Source organism: Garra rufa, chromosome 7, assembly GCF_049309525.1.
Source record: "Garra rufa chromosome 7, GarRuf1.0, whole genome shotgun sequence".
NCBI classification, from domain to species: domain Eukaryota; kingdom Metazoa; phylum Chordata; class Actinopteri; order Cypriniformes; family Cyprinidae; genus Garra; species Garra rufa.
The window spans coordinates 40579904-40598581 of record NC_133367.1 but is presented as its reverse complement, the minus strand read 5'-3'; the positions used below and the strand labels follow the sequence as shown (position 1 = coordinate 40598581).

General features: G+C 42.6%; 1 protein-coding gene across 1 annotated transcript in view; it reads left to right on the top strand.

The window, feature by feature from the left end:
* The first annotated feature begins 1653 nt into the window (after positions 1–1653).
* LOC141338163 (metabotropic glutamate receptor 7-like) overlaps positions 1654–18678 on the top strand; it is an 89363-nt gene continuing 72338 nt past the window's right edge. Inside the window, exon 1 of the mRNA XM_073843720.1 lies at positions 1654–3247. Coding sequence (XP_073699821.1) covers positions 2768–3247 — 480 coding nt within the window. The 5' untranslated portion in view covers positions 1654–2767. The remainder of the gene's footprint in view (positions 3248–18678) is intronic.

The window sequence follows — 18678 nt, the reverse complement described above, 5'->3', positions numbered from 1 at the left end:
TATTGCCTTTATTTATTAAAGGTTGTATCAGCGATTTCTAGCCTAAAACATAAAGTGTCAATTTCAGCTGACCTTTCTTCACGATCCGCTCGCTGCCTGCCCCATAAATTGTCTGTGAAAAAACCGCATCTCTCTGGTCAGCCTAGGGTCCGAGATATGCCAAAAAACAATCGGCACTACCAACCTTTCCACACATAAACAAACAGTGTTCCAACCAATCAGCGTCAGGGGTTTGGTGTTGTGGACTTTCGCTCCGCCTCCCTCACATCCCTGCACCAGTAGGAAAGTCCACAACACCAAACCCCTGACGCTGATTGGTTGGAACACTGTTTGTTTATGTGTGGAAAGTTTGGTAGTGCCGATTGTTTTTTTGGCATATCTCGGACTCTAGGCTGACCAGAGAGACGCGTTTTTTTCACAGACAATTTATGGGGCAGGCAGCGAGCGGATCGTGAAGAAAGGTCAGCTGAAATTGACACTTTATGTTTTAGACTAGAAATCGCTGATACAACCTTTAACTATTTAACTTATTCTTATGGAATCCAGTTTCCACTACAGATTTTCTCTCTCTCTCTCTTTCTTTCTTTCTTTCTTTCTTTCTTTCTTTCTTTCTTTCTTTCTTTCTTTCTTTCTTTCTTTTCTTTTTCTTTTGTTTTGTCTCACAATTTTAAGAATAACAAAACAAAAATACTACAGACTAACCCAAAACCTGAAAGAAGAAAATAAATAAATCTTTATGAATGATTGAAAGAATAAATTAATGAATGAATACAAATTTAACCATTTAACATATTCTTATTAAATCCAGTTTACATAAAATAATTTTTTTATATATTTATCTCAAATAATTTTTCTTCTAAAAATTTAAATTATGATTGTTTTTCTTCTCAAAATGTTAACATCTCATAAATCTGACCTTTTTTTCTTGAATTCTTGTAATTCAACTTTTCCTCAGAATTGTAAGGGAAAAAAGTAAAAAATAAAAATAAAAGTAAATAAAAAAAAGTCAATTTCATTCTGCCATTTAAACCATTCTGTAAAAATGTGTTAAATTGTTCATAAGTGTTTTTTCTCTCTCTCTCTCTCTTTTAGGTTTTGGTTTAGTATGTAGGTTAGGGTTTTTTTGTTTTTTTTTGTTGTTATTTTATTCAATGGAAGTTTACATCAATTTGAAACTACTGCATTTTTAAAGCAGCTACATTATAAAAGATTCTTCCATGATAAATGCATAAATACTATAAGTTCAATAATGTGTGAAATATATCTGGACATAAATGTCCTCAGTAGGATAGTAAAAACACTTACACCTACATTTTGGGGAGTAGCCAACAGCCCCCACAGGAAAAACGGGTACTAAGTAATGTCTTAATGAAAATGTAAAAATGCTTATGCTTGTCTGAGGGGTTTGGTTTAGGGAATGGAACATCACTTGCGTTAGCATCATTAGCTCAATATAAAACAATATATGTCAGTGGTGGAACTTCCCCACTATAATATAATAACAAACGTGTGTGCTCGAGAGAGAGAGAGAGAGAGAGAGAGAGAGAAAGAAAGAAAGGGAGAGAGCATCACTAGAGGGGCGGTAAAATCATGAATTGATGTTGACAGAATTCATTTCCTCTGTCAGCCACAGTCGCTGCATTTAACAGGAAAAACAATGCGAGTCTCTAGAGCTGGAACATATTCCATATTAACCCACATCAGCGAAATAATGTCGTGCGGAATGCGATTTCGGTCGGAACACAAGTAGATGAATGAGGAGTTGATCCAAATAGGGTTAAACGTTTGCGAAGCCTTTCCTTCTCTGTTACAGAGGTGGAAATCATAACGTTAAACCCGCATTCAACTACCGTGAGCTTTGGAGCCGAGGTTGGAAACTTAGTGAGATCTCCATCGCAATAGCTCCCTCCTTTGCGTCCTCACAATTAATGACTATCGCGTTATGATTCGCCTCACATGCAGGAGCGTATTTTCTTTGAGGGCCGACCAGGATGAGTAACACGACATCGATCGTGCGTTGAGTCATTTGACAAATCCATATTTGATTCTGGGTGGAGAGAGAAAGAGAGAGAGAGAGAGAAAGAGAGAGGAGGAGACACGCGGGCTGTCTTCTTGTCTATTGTGAGGATTTTCGCAAGACCAAAAGACGTATCACCGCCTGAGCTTGCTTTCTTTCTCACAAATGTAATAAGCAGCACCTGCTCCGAGCGAAAGAAGAAGAAGAAAAAAAGCCTCAGCGAAGTCCGCGATGGGAGGATGTTACGGATATCTCACCTGACATCGATTCTCTGCAACATTTTTCTCTGACCGTTCTATTCTGAGGGAAAACTTTTTTGCCGCCTTAATTTTTAAAAAAATAAAATCCGTTAAAACTCAGCCGCGATGGTTTTACAGTGGCGTTATGACATCAGTGTGAATCGGACGCGTTTTAGTCGAATATCGCTGCACTTTAGTGCATTTTGCGTGTGTTTGATTTGAGGACAAATCATAGAAAGGTACTGTACGTATTTTACTTTGTTTCTCTCTCTTTCTTATTTAAAGAAATAATGCAGAATATCTAAGCAACAAGCGTCGCCATACGATGCGCACTTTCCCAAGGAATAACGCATTCTTTCTTGCGCGGTGTTTTTGGAGAAAACCTCAACGTATTCCCACATCAACCTTACTTTAAAAGGTTCTATGGCCGTTTTTGAGATCGAATCTGCTTTTGTTTACCTATAAATACTGTGAAAAGTGCCTTTTTTCTGTTTCCCAACGACAAGGAGACATGGCTTGCTTTCCATGGCGGGTATTTTGGATAATTCAAGCGCTTGTGGATGTGACACTTTCGCAGGAAATCTACGCGCCTCATTCCATCAGAATTGAGGGGGATTTGACCCTGGGTGGCCTTTTCCCGGTCCATGCCCGCGGGGTCTCCGGGGAACCGTGTGGAGATATCAAGAAGGAGAACGGGATACACAGGTTGGAGGCGATGCTTTATGCATTGGACCAAATCAACAGTGACGATGAGCTTTTGCCCAACATCACTTTAGGCGCTCGGGTTTTAGACACATGTTCGCGAGACACGTACGCGTTGGAGCAGTCGCTTACTTTTGTGCAGGCTCTCATACAGAAAGACACGTCGGATGTGAGGTGTACGAACGGAGAGCCCCCGGTGTTCGTCAAGCCCGAAAAGGTGGTCGGAGTCATAGGGGCTTCGGCGAGTTCAGTGTCTATCATGGTCGCAAATATACTGCGACTGTTCCAGGTGAGTCTGAGCCGAAGTGCCCGACAGTAGCCAGCATCACATGTGCTGGAATGAGTTCCTGCGTCATGGTTTCATGTCATTTCACCCCGTATGATTACATGACAGCTGATTTATGAAAACGCATAATGCCTTGAAACGCCGCAACATAATAACGGTTGTTTATGTATGGCAAAGCATGCTTTGCTTTGTTTTCGCAATCAGTAGTGTAACCAGAACAGGTTGTTAGTCATAATCAATGAATCGATCAAGCATCGACTCTTCACACCTGCAGAGTGGCTTTCAACAGGGTGCCTTTCTTTGTCTCTCTCTATCCATTTTCAATTTCAATTTCAAAGTAATCTATTAATATTCTTTTCTATTCTATTCTATTATCTTCTTTTTTAAAAAACGAAAATGCCATTAATGCCACAAAGTATTAAAACATATAAAATTACAAAACGTACAGAATTATAATTTTTCTCTCTATTTCTCCGTTCTTCCCTCCTGCTGTTGCTCCAAGCAGGCTTGGTGTTAAAGCGTTACAATAATGACGTGAAAAGGCTTGCTCATTCAAATGAATTTGTGAATTAAAATTCAGCTTCCTAGAGGAAGAACAATCTTTAGATTGCTGATATACAAGCTGCTAGGCATTCTAATGGGTTACCCACCTAGCTAGCTCATGTCTGCATCACAATAAATAGTTAATTTTGTACTCTCTGTTCCCACAACACTGGAAAATTACAGTCAGATTATCTCCAAAGCATGTGTTTTGGCAGATACAACACGAGCTACATGGAGAACGTGTAAAAGATCTGAAAACAAATGATTATGGAATGTACAATAAGCCACTGATGAGAATACATACAACCCCCAGCATAATTAATCGGAATCAATCCTTGTAGGGTGCAAATTAACTAGTTGCAGTACCATAAACATAAATACATCCAAATATGGCATATGAAGTGATAATTGTATCCCACCCCTTGGTTTCAGAAGTGTCTGAGTACTGATACAGCAATTAAAATAGTAACAGTCTATACAGTTGCCTGTAATGATGTGAGAGGATTATTCAGCCTTCTCTGTGTTCTGCATCAGAGATAAACACGGCTAATGACATCCCACCGGTCTACTAGGATGATTCAAACCTCGTTCTTCTCCAGAATTGTTTGCTGCTCTGTTTGTCAAGGTTCTCTTTTGGTCTTCCTGTGCAAACAGATAGTTGAAGATCACTAAACCTTAAATCCATGTGAAGAAACTTGCTCCAGATTTAATATAAGGTCTATTTGTGGCGTTTCGCCAATTGCAGAAGATACATTTCATAATTTTGGTTACTGTAAAGCACTACAATGGAAGTAAATTGGTCATCAACCTATAAACTTTACAAAATATTCGCAATGAAACATGAAAATGGCTTGTTGGATAATTAACTAAACGTAATTCAATAATTAACTAATAATTGAATCATATAGACTCTTCACGATGCCATAAAATAACCTTTTTTGTCTAAATGGTTTTATAAAGAACCTTTAACATCTGAAGAACCTTTCTGTTTCACAAAAGGTTCCTTGTGGCAAATAAGGTTTTTCAGATTATAAAAAGGTAAGCAAGAAATGTTTCTTTAAAGAACCTTCGACTGAATGGTTATTTGTGGAACCAAAAATGGTTCTTCTATGGCAGCACTTGAAGAACCTTTTGAAGCACCTTTATTTTTAGGAGTGCAGAACAGGAGTTCAACTGCTATATTGAAAAAGTTGGCATAGAAACAGTTTTCACTCAGAAATTGCTAGTAAATTAGGTTAATTACAATGAAATATCAAGTAGAACTTGGAATTAATCATGATATTTTGAAGTGGAAAGACTGACATAGTATTTCCTCTCAAAATGTACTGCAATCTTTAATTTACAACCATTAAAAAAATGTTTTACACTGTAAAAAAAAAAAAAAAAGCATAAATTCAAGAAACGAGTGCCTTTTCCACTTGACTTCCACTGTAGCAAACAAATATGTTATTGTAACTACATTTTTTTCTTTTGTAAACATTTGAAGAGTTTATCTGCAAAAACAGATAATTTTAAAAACATTTTTAACAGTTTTCAAAAATCATGTGTTATTTTATTGTGTATTCTAATTAATCTCATTTGAACTGCTACTGGTTAATTTGAATAAGTGAAAATAACTAAAAAAATACAGGTAACTAACAATAAAACACAATAAAACATGATAACATAATAAGAAAAAGAACTTAATTTCAATCACAAATTCAAACATTTTCAAAATTCCTGCTCAAGTTGTACATTGGTGTCAGATGTCTTGACATAAATATGTTTACCACAAATATGTTACCTCCTTTGCATATATTGATATTTATATTATTTAACAGCCTAAACGGTGTAATTAAATGGAAAAATGTGACATTATTCACGTCAAACATCTGTCAAGCACTCTGAGTGTACATTAAATATTCACAACCATATTCAGTTTGAACAAAAACTGCCCTGTGCACTACAGAAGCTCACAATATGTAGACGTATATTAAAAGGTTGCTCATGTGTTGTTGCATTAATAATTTTACAGTAGCAGACATGAGCTGTAAGTACTCGCATGTGAAACTGCAATATTTATGTCACTTTCCTCCAGCTTCCTACCACACAGCTAATGGCTAGAGCGGTTTCAGCAGACCTCACAGATCTGTTCTGAGAGCTTGACTTTTTGCCCTACATGGACTATTTAGAAAGTATTTACGAAAATATCCCCATACACATGGGACATAACGCCAACCGGCCTGTGTCACATACCCTCGGCCGTGAGCATTAAGAAACAAATTTTAAGCCCATGTTGTGGCCCGCTAGCCACCTGCATCCTTCAAGAAAAGTGTTTGCTTATTTCCCTATGGCCTCACATTTGCAGAGTCTCTGACTGTTTTATATGCTCCAGGGCTGGGATTTCACAAAGCTCTTTCCAAACGCGATGAGAGCTGGGGTGATGAGACTTGATGTGTGGAGGGCGATGCTCTCTGACACAATTCATGAGGCGTACAAGCGGTTTTTACATTCTCCACCTCAACACGTTTTGACTCAAAACGCTTGTGACGCTACAGGCCCCAAATTTCATTCGGTTGCGGCGGAGCTCGTGATATGCCATTACTTTAGTGTTTTACTGTTTTTTTTTTGTTTTTGTTTTTTTTTTAAGTAGGAAAGTAAGGGGATGTACAAATCAGGACATGGCCTGCAATTGTACCACAAGTCAAAGGTGTCTAGGTTTGAAATCAACATGAAAGTAAAATTGACGCTATTTAATTTTCCTAATTAACATTCCTGGTCTTAGAAGGGCAATTGTGAGAAAATGTAACAGTCACATTGTGATAAAATTGACATCTTTGAACTTTGAATTACGAGATAAACATGTTCACAAGAAACAAAACTCTAATTTTAAGATTAAGTCACATTGTTAGTCCAAAAAAATATAGCTGCAAGCAGCGATGATGGGCCCAAGCCGTCGCCATTCTGATAGCAATTTTGCCAATTTTGCATCCCTAATGTCTTGAGATCATGTTGACCGAGTTTGGTGGCTATCGGTGGAAAGTCCTCAGAGGAGTATCGCAAATTCCAGAGCATGTGTTTTTCACAAAACCTTGAATAGCTGTCAGCACAAAAGTTGTTCGGCCCAATGAGGTTTATGTGTATGAATTTTGGTAACTATAGGTCAACCGGTGTGCACTACAGAGCCCCTCAAAAGGCGCCTTTTTTAAACTGAAATTGTGAGATATAAAGTTATATTTACAAAACAGCAATTGTGAAATAAAGTCACATTGTTGGGTATAAATTCACATTGTGAGATATAGTTGAAAATTCCTTTATAGCATTTTTGAATTTCAAATGTAAAGCATCTTCTGTCAAATTTGGAGATAAAAAGCTTGACTTTGAGGTTTAAACTCATTTGAATTGTGAGATATAAAGTTGTATTTATAAGAAACAAAGATGCGATTACAAGATAAAATAGTGTGAGACATAAAGTTGAAAATTTTATAATGGCATCTTTCGAACATTGAATGTGAAGAATCTTCCATGATATTATAAGATAAAAAGCTCCACTTTGAGATTTTGAACACGCATTGTGAAAAGTAAAGTTGAATTGTGAGATATAAAGTTGTATTTATTAGAAACATTACTGTCATTGTGAGATACAGTCACACTGCGAGATCTAAAGTACTAAAAAAAATGAGTGTAATGGCATCTTCAAACTTTGAATTTGAAGCATCTTTACATCAAATTATGTGATTTAAAGTTCCACTCTGAGATTTAAACTTAAATTGTGAGATATAGAGTTTAATTTTAAGATATGTAGTAAAACTACAATTTTGAGATATTGAAAATTGCGTAATGGCATCTCTGAATTTCAAATGTGAAGTTTTTTTTTTTAGTCAATCAAATTATAAGATAAAAGCTCCACTTTGAGATTTAAAGTCACATTATGAAATGTAAAGTTTAATTGTGAGATATAAAGTTGTATTTATAAGAAACTAAACTGGTATTATGAGATAAAATCATATTGTGAGATATAAAGTCAAAAATTGCATAATGGCATCTTTGAACATCGAATGTGATGCGCCTTCCATCAAATTACGAGTTAAAAGTTCCACTGTAAGATTTAAACTCAAATAAAGAGATATAAAGTTAAATTTACAAAACTGCAATTGCAAGAAAAAGTCACGTTGTTGGGCATAAATTCACATTGTGAGATATAGTCGAAAATTGTGTAATAGCATCTTTAAACTTTGAATGTAAAGCCTATTGTTCTCAAATCTCAAAGATAAAAAAAAATAACTGAAATTTAAACTCTCACTGTAGGATATAAACTTGCAATTGTGAGATAAAGTCACACTGTGAGATATAAAGTCAAAAGTGTGTAATGGCGTCTTCGAACTTCAAATGTGAAGATTCTTCTGTCAAATTATGAGATAAAAAGTTCCATTTTGAGATATAAATTTACATTGCGAAATGTAAAGTTAAATTATGAGATCTAATGTTATAATTTAAATCAAAACTGTGATTATGAGATAAAATCTAATTGTGAGATATGAAGTTGAAAATTGCATAATGGTATCTCTGAACTTCAAATGCAAAACAACAATTCACATTGCGAAATGTAAAGTTAAATTGTGAGATATAAAGTTGTCTTTATAAGAAACAAAACTGCAATTATAAGATACAATCATATTGTGAGATATAAAGTCTAATTATGTAACATCTTCGAACATCGAAAGTGAAACATATGTCAAATTATGAGATAAAAAGTTACACTTTGGAATGTAAAGTTGAATTGTATTTATAGGAAACAAACCTGTGATTACGAGATAAAATCATAAAGCAATAGAGATATAAAGTTGAAAATTTGCGCAATGACATCTTCGAACATCAAATGTGAAATGTCTTCCATCAGATTACAAGATTAAAAGATCCACTGTCAGATTTAAACTGAAATTGCGAGATTTAAAATTGACTTCACAAAACTGCAATTGCGAGATAAAGTCATGTTGTTGGGTATAAATTAACATCGTGGGATATAGTCGAAAAGTGCTTAATAGCATCTTCGAATTTTGAATGTAAAGCATCGTTCTCAAATTACAAGATACAAATTTCCACTGAAATATTAATTCCCATTCCAGGATATGAAGCTGAATTGGGAGATATGAAGTCATATTTACAAGAAACAAACTTGAAATTGCTAGAAAGTCACACTATGAGACATAAATTCAAAAATTGTGTAATGGCATCTTTGAACTTCAAATGTGAAGCACCTTCCAACAAATAATGAGATTAAAAGCTCCAGTTTGAGATTTAGATTATGTAAAATGTAAAGTTTAATTGCAAGATATAAAGTTGTATTTATAAGAAACAAAACTCTGATTATGAGATTAAATCATATTGTGATTTATAAAGTCAAAAACTACACAATGGCATCTTTAAACATCTAATGTGGAGAAACTGTAAAATTTGAAATGCAAGTGCGAAATAAAAAGTTAAATTTACAAAACTGCAACGGCGAGATAAAGTCACATTTGAGCATAAATTCACATTGTGAGATAGTAATACTCAAATGGCAAGATACAGTTGCAAAGCTCCATTTTGAGATTTAAACTGACATTTGTGAGACAAAGTCACAATTGCAAAATACAATTGCGAGATACAAAATCATAATTATTTATTTATTTTTTACTTCTCTAAGCTTATTTTGCGCATGATGTTGAAGAAAAAATTGTAAATACCTCACATTACAGAACTGAAATGGGTTGTAAATGTGTTTCGTGTTGACATGAATATTACAGGCAGATGAACGGCGGCACATGTTAGCATCTGAAACCAGAAGGAGTGTTATTTTGATCGATCAAATAGAGCAACATCAGTGTTTAGCCATTAAAACAGGACGCTCCTTGTCATAATGATTCTCCGTGGTCTGTAAGTGACTATTGATTTCTCTGACGTCTTGCTGGTTCTCTGGCCCAGAAGGTTTGCTGCCTTGAGCTCCAGTAAATACAGTATATGTTTGCTATCACTCACTCATAGGCCACCAACATGAAAGTGACAACAGCTACAGTGACAGAAGTCTAAAAATATCAGAGCTCTGGGACTCATTTCTCACAGAAGCCATAACCTACAAACCCAGGAATTCTTCAGCTCAGATTTTTTAACCAGTCAGTGAGAAGCAGCCATTAAAATCCTGGTATTACTGTAGTTATTAGTGGTTGATGGTTGGTATATCAATATGGTAGTCAATTAGTACCATGATATGATGATATGATGACACATTAGATGATCAACAGATTCTAAAGCGCTCTATAAACTGGGTATTTTGGAGTTTAGGCCACCCACCAATCTTGTTAGGACAACAGTGCCAGAGGAGGCAGGGCCTGGCATGGCGGCACACGCTGATGGAAGATTCGGCCCACCTGGAGGTCATTCTGCTCTGATAACCTCTTCGCTCTCCTCTTTTTATCAGCCGTCTCCATCCTTTGGCTTCCAATTGGCTACTCCTCCCTTTGGGGTTGGCTTGTTTTCAGCATGAGAAATCCCAGCCTATTTATCAATATTGGCTGCGTTTGTACGCCTGAGACTGCCAAAAACCTGACTGCAGCTTTGCCAAATTGCAACTTTTTTTTGTTATGCAACATTAAAATTGGTCTATTGGAGAATTTTACTTTGAAAGGATCTTTTATTAATTCGAGTAATGAGTTTGATAAACGGTACTGGTGATTAATATTACGTTGGCTGAGGTTAGAAGGCATTACCTGCAAATGTGTTTCTAAATGATCTTTTATTCTCAACGGGGCTCATTTATGAACCACAGGAACAATGGATTTGTTCATACATGGAATTATAAAACCATTGATTATTTATGTGTAATACAATATAATGTGATATAACATGTATGTAAAATTGCATTGACATATTTGAACACACACAGCACAGCACACAAACTGTATTATATTATTTAATTTAAAAAAGCCGATATTGAATTAAAAACTATTGAAAAAGTTATATGAAAAAGGTCATTTATGTGAGATTAAATCAAGCCAAAAAAAAAAAAAAAAAAAAAAAAAAAATTGATCAAAAAAAAAAAAAAAAAACAGGACAAAACTAATTGATTAAACAAAACAAAAACACAGACCAAAACTAAACAAGTTTAACACAAAACAAAATAAGGCAAAACAAATGGATAAAATAAAATAAAACCTAAACAAATCAGCTTTCTAATTATATAATTTAATTATATGATTTTATAAAAAAGAAAGATAATATTGAATTAATTACTGAATACTAATATTAATAAATACATAAATAAATAAATAAATAAATAAAATTACGTATTGTAACCCTCGTTCCCTGAAGGAGGGAACGGAGACGTCTCGTCGAGACCGACGAATTGGGATCTCGCCTAGAGAGACCAATCTACTTCGTGTGTATAAAAACGAGCCAATGAATATTGGCATGCATGATTGCAGCCAGCTGCGGCTGATCACAGCGTGAGCATATAACGCGCAGCAGGTGCATTGCATAGACAAGGTTTCGCTGAGGAGCTGGGACAGGCCCGGCATTCAGCGGTGGTACAGGAGCCGCGGCGACGGGACGAGACGTCTCCGTTCCCTCCTTCAGGGAACGAGGGTTACAATACGTAACTGAGACGTTCCCTATCAGTCGGTCTCTTCGACGTCTCGTCGAGACCGACGAATTGGGATCCCTAACAAAGCGCCGTGGCTGCTGTCCCTTCCAGTGTCCTGAGCAGGGCCTCCTGGGTCCTGTTACTGGCTTTGGCCAGGGGCTCGCATCAAGAAGAGCCAGTCACCGTATAACATAGCACCACCATTTCAGTGAAGCTGGAGCACTGGGAATATGCGGAGCTCACGTCCTTCTGACAGGAGGTTCGGAGCAATACACATATAACTCAATTCAGGATATATGGAAGATTGGAGGTGATTGAACCCTCATATACTGGTAGAGGATCTACCGGGGAAACACACAGCCTCTAGGGCGCAATGTGGAGAATCGTAAGAGATGCAGTTAAGTCTCTACGTAGAGCCTAGCCCTCTACCGGTTCTAAAGGATTCATCGAATGAGGGCCTGACGCCTGACGTTCCGCTACGTCGGCTGTCAGCTCAGCGGAGGAGCTCGACAGAGCTACTCTTGGGTTACTCTGGAGCAGTATAGCAAGCCGACCCAAGGCCTCTCTGCGCCTCTACCCGTTTGAGGTGAGAACACAGGAGGAGACTGTGTCTACACGAAGGCTATAGAACCTTGTGAACGTGTTAGGGGTCGCCCAGCCCGCCGCTCTACAAATGTCATTTAGCGAGGCGCCACGAGCCAACGCCCAGGAGGATGCAACACTTCTAGTTGAGTGTGCTCTCAGCCTGAGGGGGCAGGGCACACCCTGAACCTGATAGGCCAGGGTAATGGCATCCACTATCCAGTGGGCCATCCTCTGCTTGGAGATGGCATTCCCCGTCTGCCTGCCTCCATGACACACAAAGAGCTGGTCTGAGGTCCTGAAGCTTTGCGTCCGGTCAATGTAGCATCTTAGTGCTCGGACGGGACAAAGCAAAGCCAGGGCTGGGTCTGCCTCCTCCGAGGGCAGAGCTTGCAGGCTCAGCACCTGGTCCCTGAAGGGAGTAGTGGGAACCTTGGGCACATAACCAGGCCGGGGCCTCAGTGTTACCTGGGAGTCCGCCGGGCCAAACTCTAGGCACGATTCGTCGACCGAAAATGCGTGCAGGTCTCCTACCCTCTTGATGGAGGCCAGTGCAAGCAGGAGCAGAGTTTTCATTGAAAGAAACTTCAGCTCTACTGTCTGCAAAGGCTCAAAGGGAGCCTGCTGTAGTGCTGTAAGCACTAGAGACAGGTCCCAAGAGGGTACAGAGGGGGGCCTAGTAGGATTTAGCCTTCTGGCGCCCCTAAGAAACCTGGTGACCAGGTCGTGCTTCCCTACCGACCTTCCCTCTATGAGGTCATGGTTAGCGGAAATAGCAGTGACATAAACTTTGAGGGTTGAGGGGGACAGCCTACGCTCCAACCCTTGCTGCAAGAAGGAAAGCACGGCTCTGATCGGGCATCTTCGGGGGTCCTCTCCATGGGAGGAACACCAATCAACGAACAGGTTCCATTTTAGGGCGTAGGCATGTCTGGTAGACTGCGCTCGCGCCGAAGTAATAGTGTCAACTACCCCTTGGGGTAGGTCACTTAGAACCTCCGCGTCCCGTCCAGGGACCAGACGTGTAGTTTCCAGAGGTCTGGACGCGGGTGCCATAGGGTGCCCCGTCTCTGAGTCAGAAGATCCTTCCTCAGAGGAATTTGCCAGGGAGGGGCTGTCGCGAGAAGCATAAGTTCGGGGAACCAGGTCCGAGTGGGCCAATAAGGGGCTACCAAAAGGACCTGCTCCTCGTCCTCCCTGATCTTGCACAGTGTCTGTGCAAGAAGGCTCACTGGGGGTAATGCATATTTGCGAAGGCCCCGCGGCCAGCTGCAAGCCAGCGCGTCCGTGCCGAGTGTTCCTTCGGTCAGGGAGAAGAAAAGCTGGCAGTGGGACGTCTCCTTGGAGGCGAACAGGTCTACCTGAGCCTCGCCGAAGCGTCTCCAAATCAGCTGGACCGACTGGGGGTGGAGTCTCCACTCTCCGGGAAGCGCAGCTCGTGAGAGCTCGTCGGCCGCACGGTTGAGCGATCCCGGAATGTGAATGGCACGAAGCGACCTCAGATGCTTCTGACTCCACAGGAGGAGATGACGGGCGAGTTGCGACATGCGACGGGAGCGTAGACCACCTTGCCGGTTGATGTACGCAACGGTCGCAATGTTGTCCGTACGGACCAGCACGTTTGCCACGTAGGTGCACCTTGTGTCGGAGCAGGGCGAGACGTACTGCAAGCAACTCGAGGCAGTTGATGTGCCAGGTTAGCTGGGGGCCCGTCCAAACCCCTGAAACTGCCTGTCCATCGTATGTGGCTCCCCAACCGGTGGTGGAGGCATCCGTGTGTATCACAGCATGCCTGGAGACCTGTTCCATGGGTACTCCAGCCCGTAGGAATGAAAGGTCTGACCACGGGATGAAGGTCTGGCGGCAAGCCGGTGTTATCTGAACCCGGTAAGAACCGCGTAGCCACGCTCTCCTCGGGACTCGGCCATGGAGCCAGTGCTGAAGCGGTCTCATATGGAGCAGCCCCAGCGGTGTAACTGCCGCTGCTGCTGCCATATGCCCCAGGAGCCTCTGAAATTGTTTCAGTGGGACCGCCATCCTGCTCTTGAACGTATCTAGGCAGTTCAACACTGACTGAGCACGTTCCTGCGTGAGGCGTGCTGTCTGGCTGACCGAGTCCAGTTCCATAACGAGAAAAGAGATCCTCTGCGTTGGAGAGAGTTTGCTCTTTTCCCAGTTGACCCGAAGACCCAACTGGCTGAGGTGTGAGAGCACCAAGTCCCTGTGTTCGCATAGTTGGTCCCGAGACTCTGCTAGGATGAGCCAGTCGTCGAGGTAGTTGAGAATGCGAACGCCCTGTTCTCTGAGGGGAACGAGGGCCGTCTCCGCGACTTTCGTGAAGACACGGGGGGAGAGGGACAGCCCGAAGGGCAGGACTGTGTACTGATATGCTCTGCCTTCGAACGCGAACCGCAGAAAGGGTCTGTGGCGCGGAAGGATTGAGACATGAAAGTACGCGTCCTTCAGGTCGATCGCTGCAAACCAATCTTGGGGACGGACACATCTGAAGATGTGCTTCTGAGTGAGCATTTTGAACGGTAGCCTGTGAAGGGCCCGGTTCAAGACGCGCAGATCCAAGATCGGTCGTAACCCGCCGCTTTTCTTGGGTACTATGAAGTATGGGCTGTAGAAGCCCGACCTCATATCGGCTGGAGGGACCGGCTGAATCGCTTCCTTCGCCAGTAAGGTTGCGATTTCTGCACGCAAGATAGGAGCATCTGCGGCCCTGACTGAGGTGAAATGAACACCTCTGAACTTGGGAGGGCGCCGGGCGAACTGAATCGCGTAGCCGAGTCTGATGGTCCGGAGGAGCCAGCAAGACGGGCTGGGAAACTCTTTCCAGGCTCCCAGATAGTGGACAAGCGGCACCAGGGGGACCACCGACAAACCCGCGGGGGAGCAGCAATAGGGGGCGCAGGGACCCCGCCCGAGCGTCTCGCTGCCGGTTCGAGACGGGGTCACAGCGTCTGTGTGTTGTGTGTGCGAGACGCTTACCTGCGCAGGAGCCGATGGTGCGTGAGTAGTCCGTCTTGCCGTGCTCTCAAACCGCCCATTGTCGCTCACTGGCGAAGGGGGGGAACGGGTGAGGCGCTGGGGTGACCCGCGCACTCCCCGTGGGCCCCCGTGGGGACCCAGAGATAGAGAAATTTGCTCTTTTGTCGAGAATTTGGGTACCACCGACCTGACGGTCGGCGGCGGGAAAAAATCAAACAAAGGATTCTCCGCCCGGCCCTCCTCCGGGGGAGGGAGTGGTGCGTTCACCATCTCCCGAAGAGCAGCTTCCTCCATCTCTGGGTCGCCCGTCTCAGGGTCTCTTGCTCTTACGCTTCCCAGTGGTCTTTTTGGGGGCCTGGACGGGCTGGGCGGCGGCTCGACAACCGGCTCCACGGCGCCGTTGTGAAGGCTGCTGCGATGGCTGCTGTGGAGCGGAGGCGGAAGCCGAGGGCCGCCCTCGGCGACGAGCAGACTGAGGTGCCGCCGGCGGCCGGGTTGAGGCAGCAGCTGCACGCCGGGGCAGGATGTGACTGATGGCCTCAGTCTGCTTCTTGGCAGCGGAGAACTGCTGGGCGAAGCTCTCCACTGTGTCGCCGAAGAGGCCGGTCTGGGACACCGGAGCGTCGAGGAACCTGGTCCTCTCAGAGCCCCTCATATCTGCCAGACACAGCCAGAGATGGCGTTCCTGGACCACCATGGTGGACATGTCACGACCCAGAGACCGCGCGGTCACCTTCGTCGCACATAGCGCGAGGTCCGTGGCGATACGAAGTTCACGGAGAACTTCTGGGTCGTGACCACCCTCGTACAGGTCCTTCAGTGCCTGAGCCTGATGAACCTGTAGCAACGCCATAGCGTGCAAGGCGGAGCCAGCGGCGCCACAGGCCGAATAGGCACTACCGATCAGAGCCGATGAGTGCCTACAGGCCCGGGAAGGGAGCGACGGGTTATCGCCCCGCCAAGTGGAAGCGGCGCCCGGACACAATTGCATCGCGACCGCACGCTCCACTGGCGGGACCCCCGTGTAGCCCCGCGCTGCTCCGCCATCAAGGGTGGTGAGGGAGGAGGTCCCACTTGAACAGTTTCGGGCTGTAAAAGGTGCCCTCCACGTCGAAGTGAGTTCCTCATGCACTTCCGGGAAGAAAGGCACTGGGGTGGGACGCTGAGAACCAGCACGAGCCACCCCGAGATACCAATCGTCCAGCCGGGAGGGTTCGGGACGTGATGGAGGACTCCACTCAAGCCCTACCCTCTCGGCGGCCCGGGCAAGCATAGTCATCATTTCTGGGTCGGTATCCGGCACTGCTGACCGCCCAGCGGACGACAGCGTGCTTTCCTCCTCCCCAGAAACGTCTGGCTGTCCCTCCGATGCCGCGACCGACATCTGTTCGTCGGGGGGAGCCCCGAAAGTAATGGGCGGTACCCCTAGGGGAGGGCCACACCCGCTCTCCCAGGAGCTCCAATGGCAGCGGAGCATCGGTGGAAGGAGGAACCCCCACCGGTTGGGGCGGCGGGGAATTCCTCACCGTCACCGTCAGACCGGCCGGCCCCCTGCTTCCAGACGTCATGCCCGCCCGGCGTTTGCCGGGAGGAGCGTTTGATCTGGGCAGCGGGACCAGAACTCCGCCCCTTTGCAGGAAGCGGAGTCTGGTCCGCAGCTCCGCGATGGTCATCCTCCCGCAATGGGGGCATGACTCATCCACGAACGCTGCCTCAGCGTGTTGAGTGCCCAGGCACGTGAGGCAGTGATCATGGCCATCGCCCGGCGCCAGGTAACGGCCTCATCCAGAAACACACGGGGAAAAAGGCATGATGTAAATGCCTCGTCTTTATAAAGACGTTCGCCCGTGGAGCTCTTTTTAGAAATTCACTCTTTTAGTGGAAAATCTGCTCTTTTAGTGCTGAAGCGCGCAGAGGAGATGGCCGCAGCAACACAGAAGGTGGGTGGTGCAAACCAGCTGTGTGCTCCACTCGACACGGAAGACCACCGCCGCTGAAGCGCCGTGCCACCAACACAAAAGAAAAAGAGACGTAGAAAACAGCTTCGATGACTCGTCTTGAAAGTAGACTGGTCCAGCTCCGAAGCGAAGGCTTGTCTATGCAATGCACCTGCTGCGCGTTATATGCTCACGCTGTGATCAGCCGCAGCTGGCTGCAATCATGCATGCCAATATTCATTGGCTCGTTTTTATACACACGAAGTAGATTGGTCTCTCTAGGCGAGATCCCAATTCGTCGGTCTCGACGAGACGTCGAAGAGACCGACTGATAGGGAACAAAGTTAGCCAAAACAAATAACAAAAAAAAAAATCATTAAACAAAACAAACAAACAAAAACATGACAAATCAAATATTTTTAATCCAAAATAGAACAATTCGATTAAACAAAAACAGGACAAAACAAACTGGTATAACAAAACAAAAGCACAGACCAAAACAAAAAAGTTCAAACAATACAAAATGAATTAAACCAAAACAAGTGGATAAAATAAAATAATACCTAAGTTTTAAGTCAGGTTTTAATTTATATTAATATAATTTAATCATATAATAAAAAACTGCCAATATGGAATTAAAAACTATTTAATTAATTATTGAATAATACAAAAGCAAAAAAAAAAAAAAAAAAAGTAATTTATGTGATTTCAAAACAAGACAAAACAAGAAAGGACTAAATAAATAAATAAAAGGTTAAAACAAAGACAACACAAATAATAAAATAAATTAAATTAAAATTAAATTAAATTAAATTAAATTAAACAAAACAAACTAAAACGGGACAAATCAAAATTATCCAAAACAAAATAACTAACTGATAAAACAAGACAAAATAATATTCATACAACAGTTCTTTCTGGTCCTCGAATCTGATTGGATGACCGGTGTGCAATAATCTAGTGATAACAGAACTCCAACCATTTCATTGTTTGTATTATTTCGCTTGCCGAATTTCTCATAGCAAGTGTCATTGTGGACCCTAAAATCCACCATAATTTTATAAATGGTACTATTTTTGTCTCACAAGTTTTTTTTTTTTTTTTTAAGCAAGAATGTACTTGTTTAGACTTAGATATATATAGAATCACAGCTGTGATGATATACAGCCATATCGCACTGCTACTCGGGTGATATCTCTCATGCATATATTCTAGAATTTATCAGACAATAACAGAAAGTATGAAATTAAAACAAAGGAGTGAATCCATTTTTGAGCTTATGACTCACCCATAAATAAGTATTTACAGTCAGTAAATATTTGCTTGATTTCCTCTAAAGCTCATTTGAATTTGTTCTGGATCATTAGACATGCCATGGTCCCTTGGAAGCAGGTCTGAAACCAGGCCTCGTCATACACAAACATCTCACCGATTCCATTCATGTTGAAACATCATGACACCATTCATTTCCTCAACGCGTCCCACGAGGCAGGTATTTTTATACGCGGCATCTCATCAGCCGTTCGGCTAATCTCAATTCCAAACTTCATAATCACATTAGTTTGCTATATTGCCAGTTGAGGATGAGCTTTAAGTTACTTCCAGTGCTGTCTCTTATCTCCTGTTCAATGCCTGTCTGTGAAGTTGCTCAGCATGAAGCCTGGAAAAATCCTGGGTTGATGTCATAAAGCACGTCTGCCATTGGCTCGTCTCAGAGCTCGTTAAATGAAAGAGTCCCGCTGGGCGAACTGCCATAAATCATTATGAGCGCGGATCTTTTT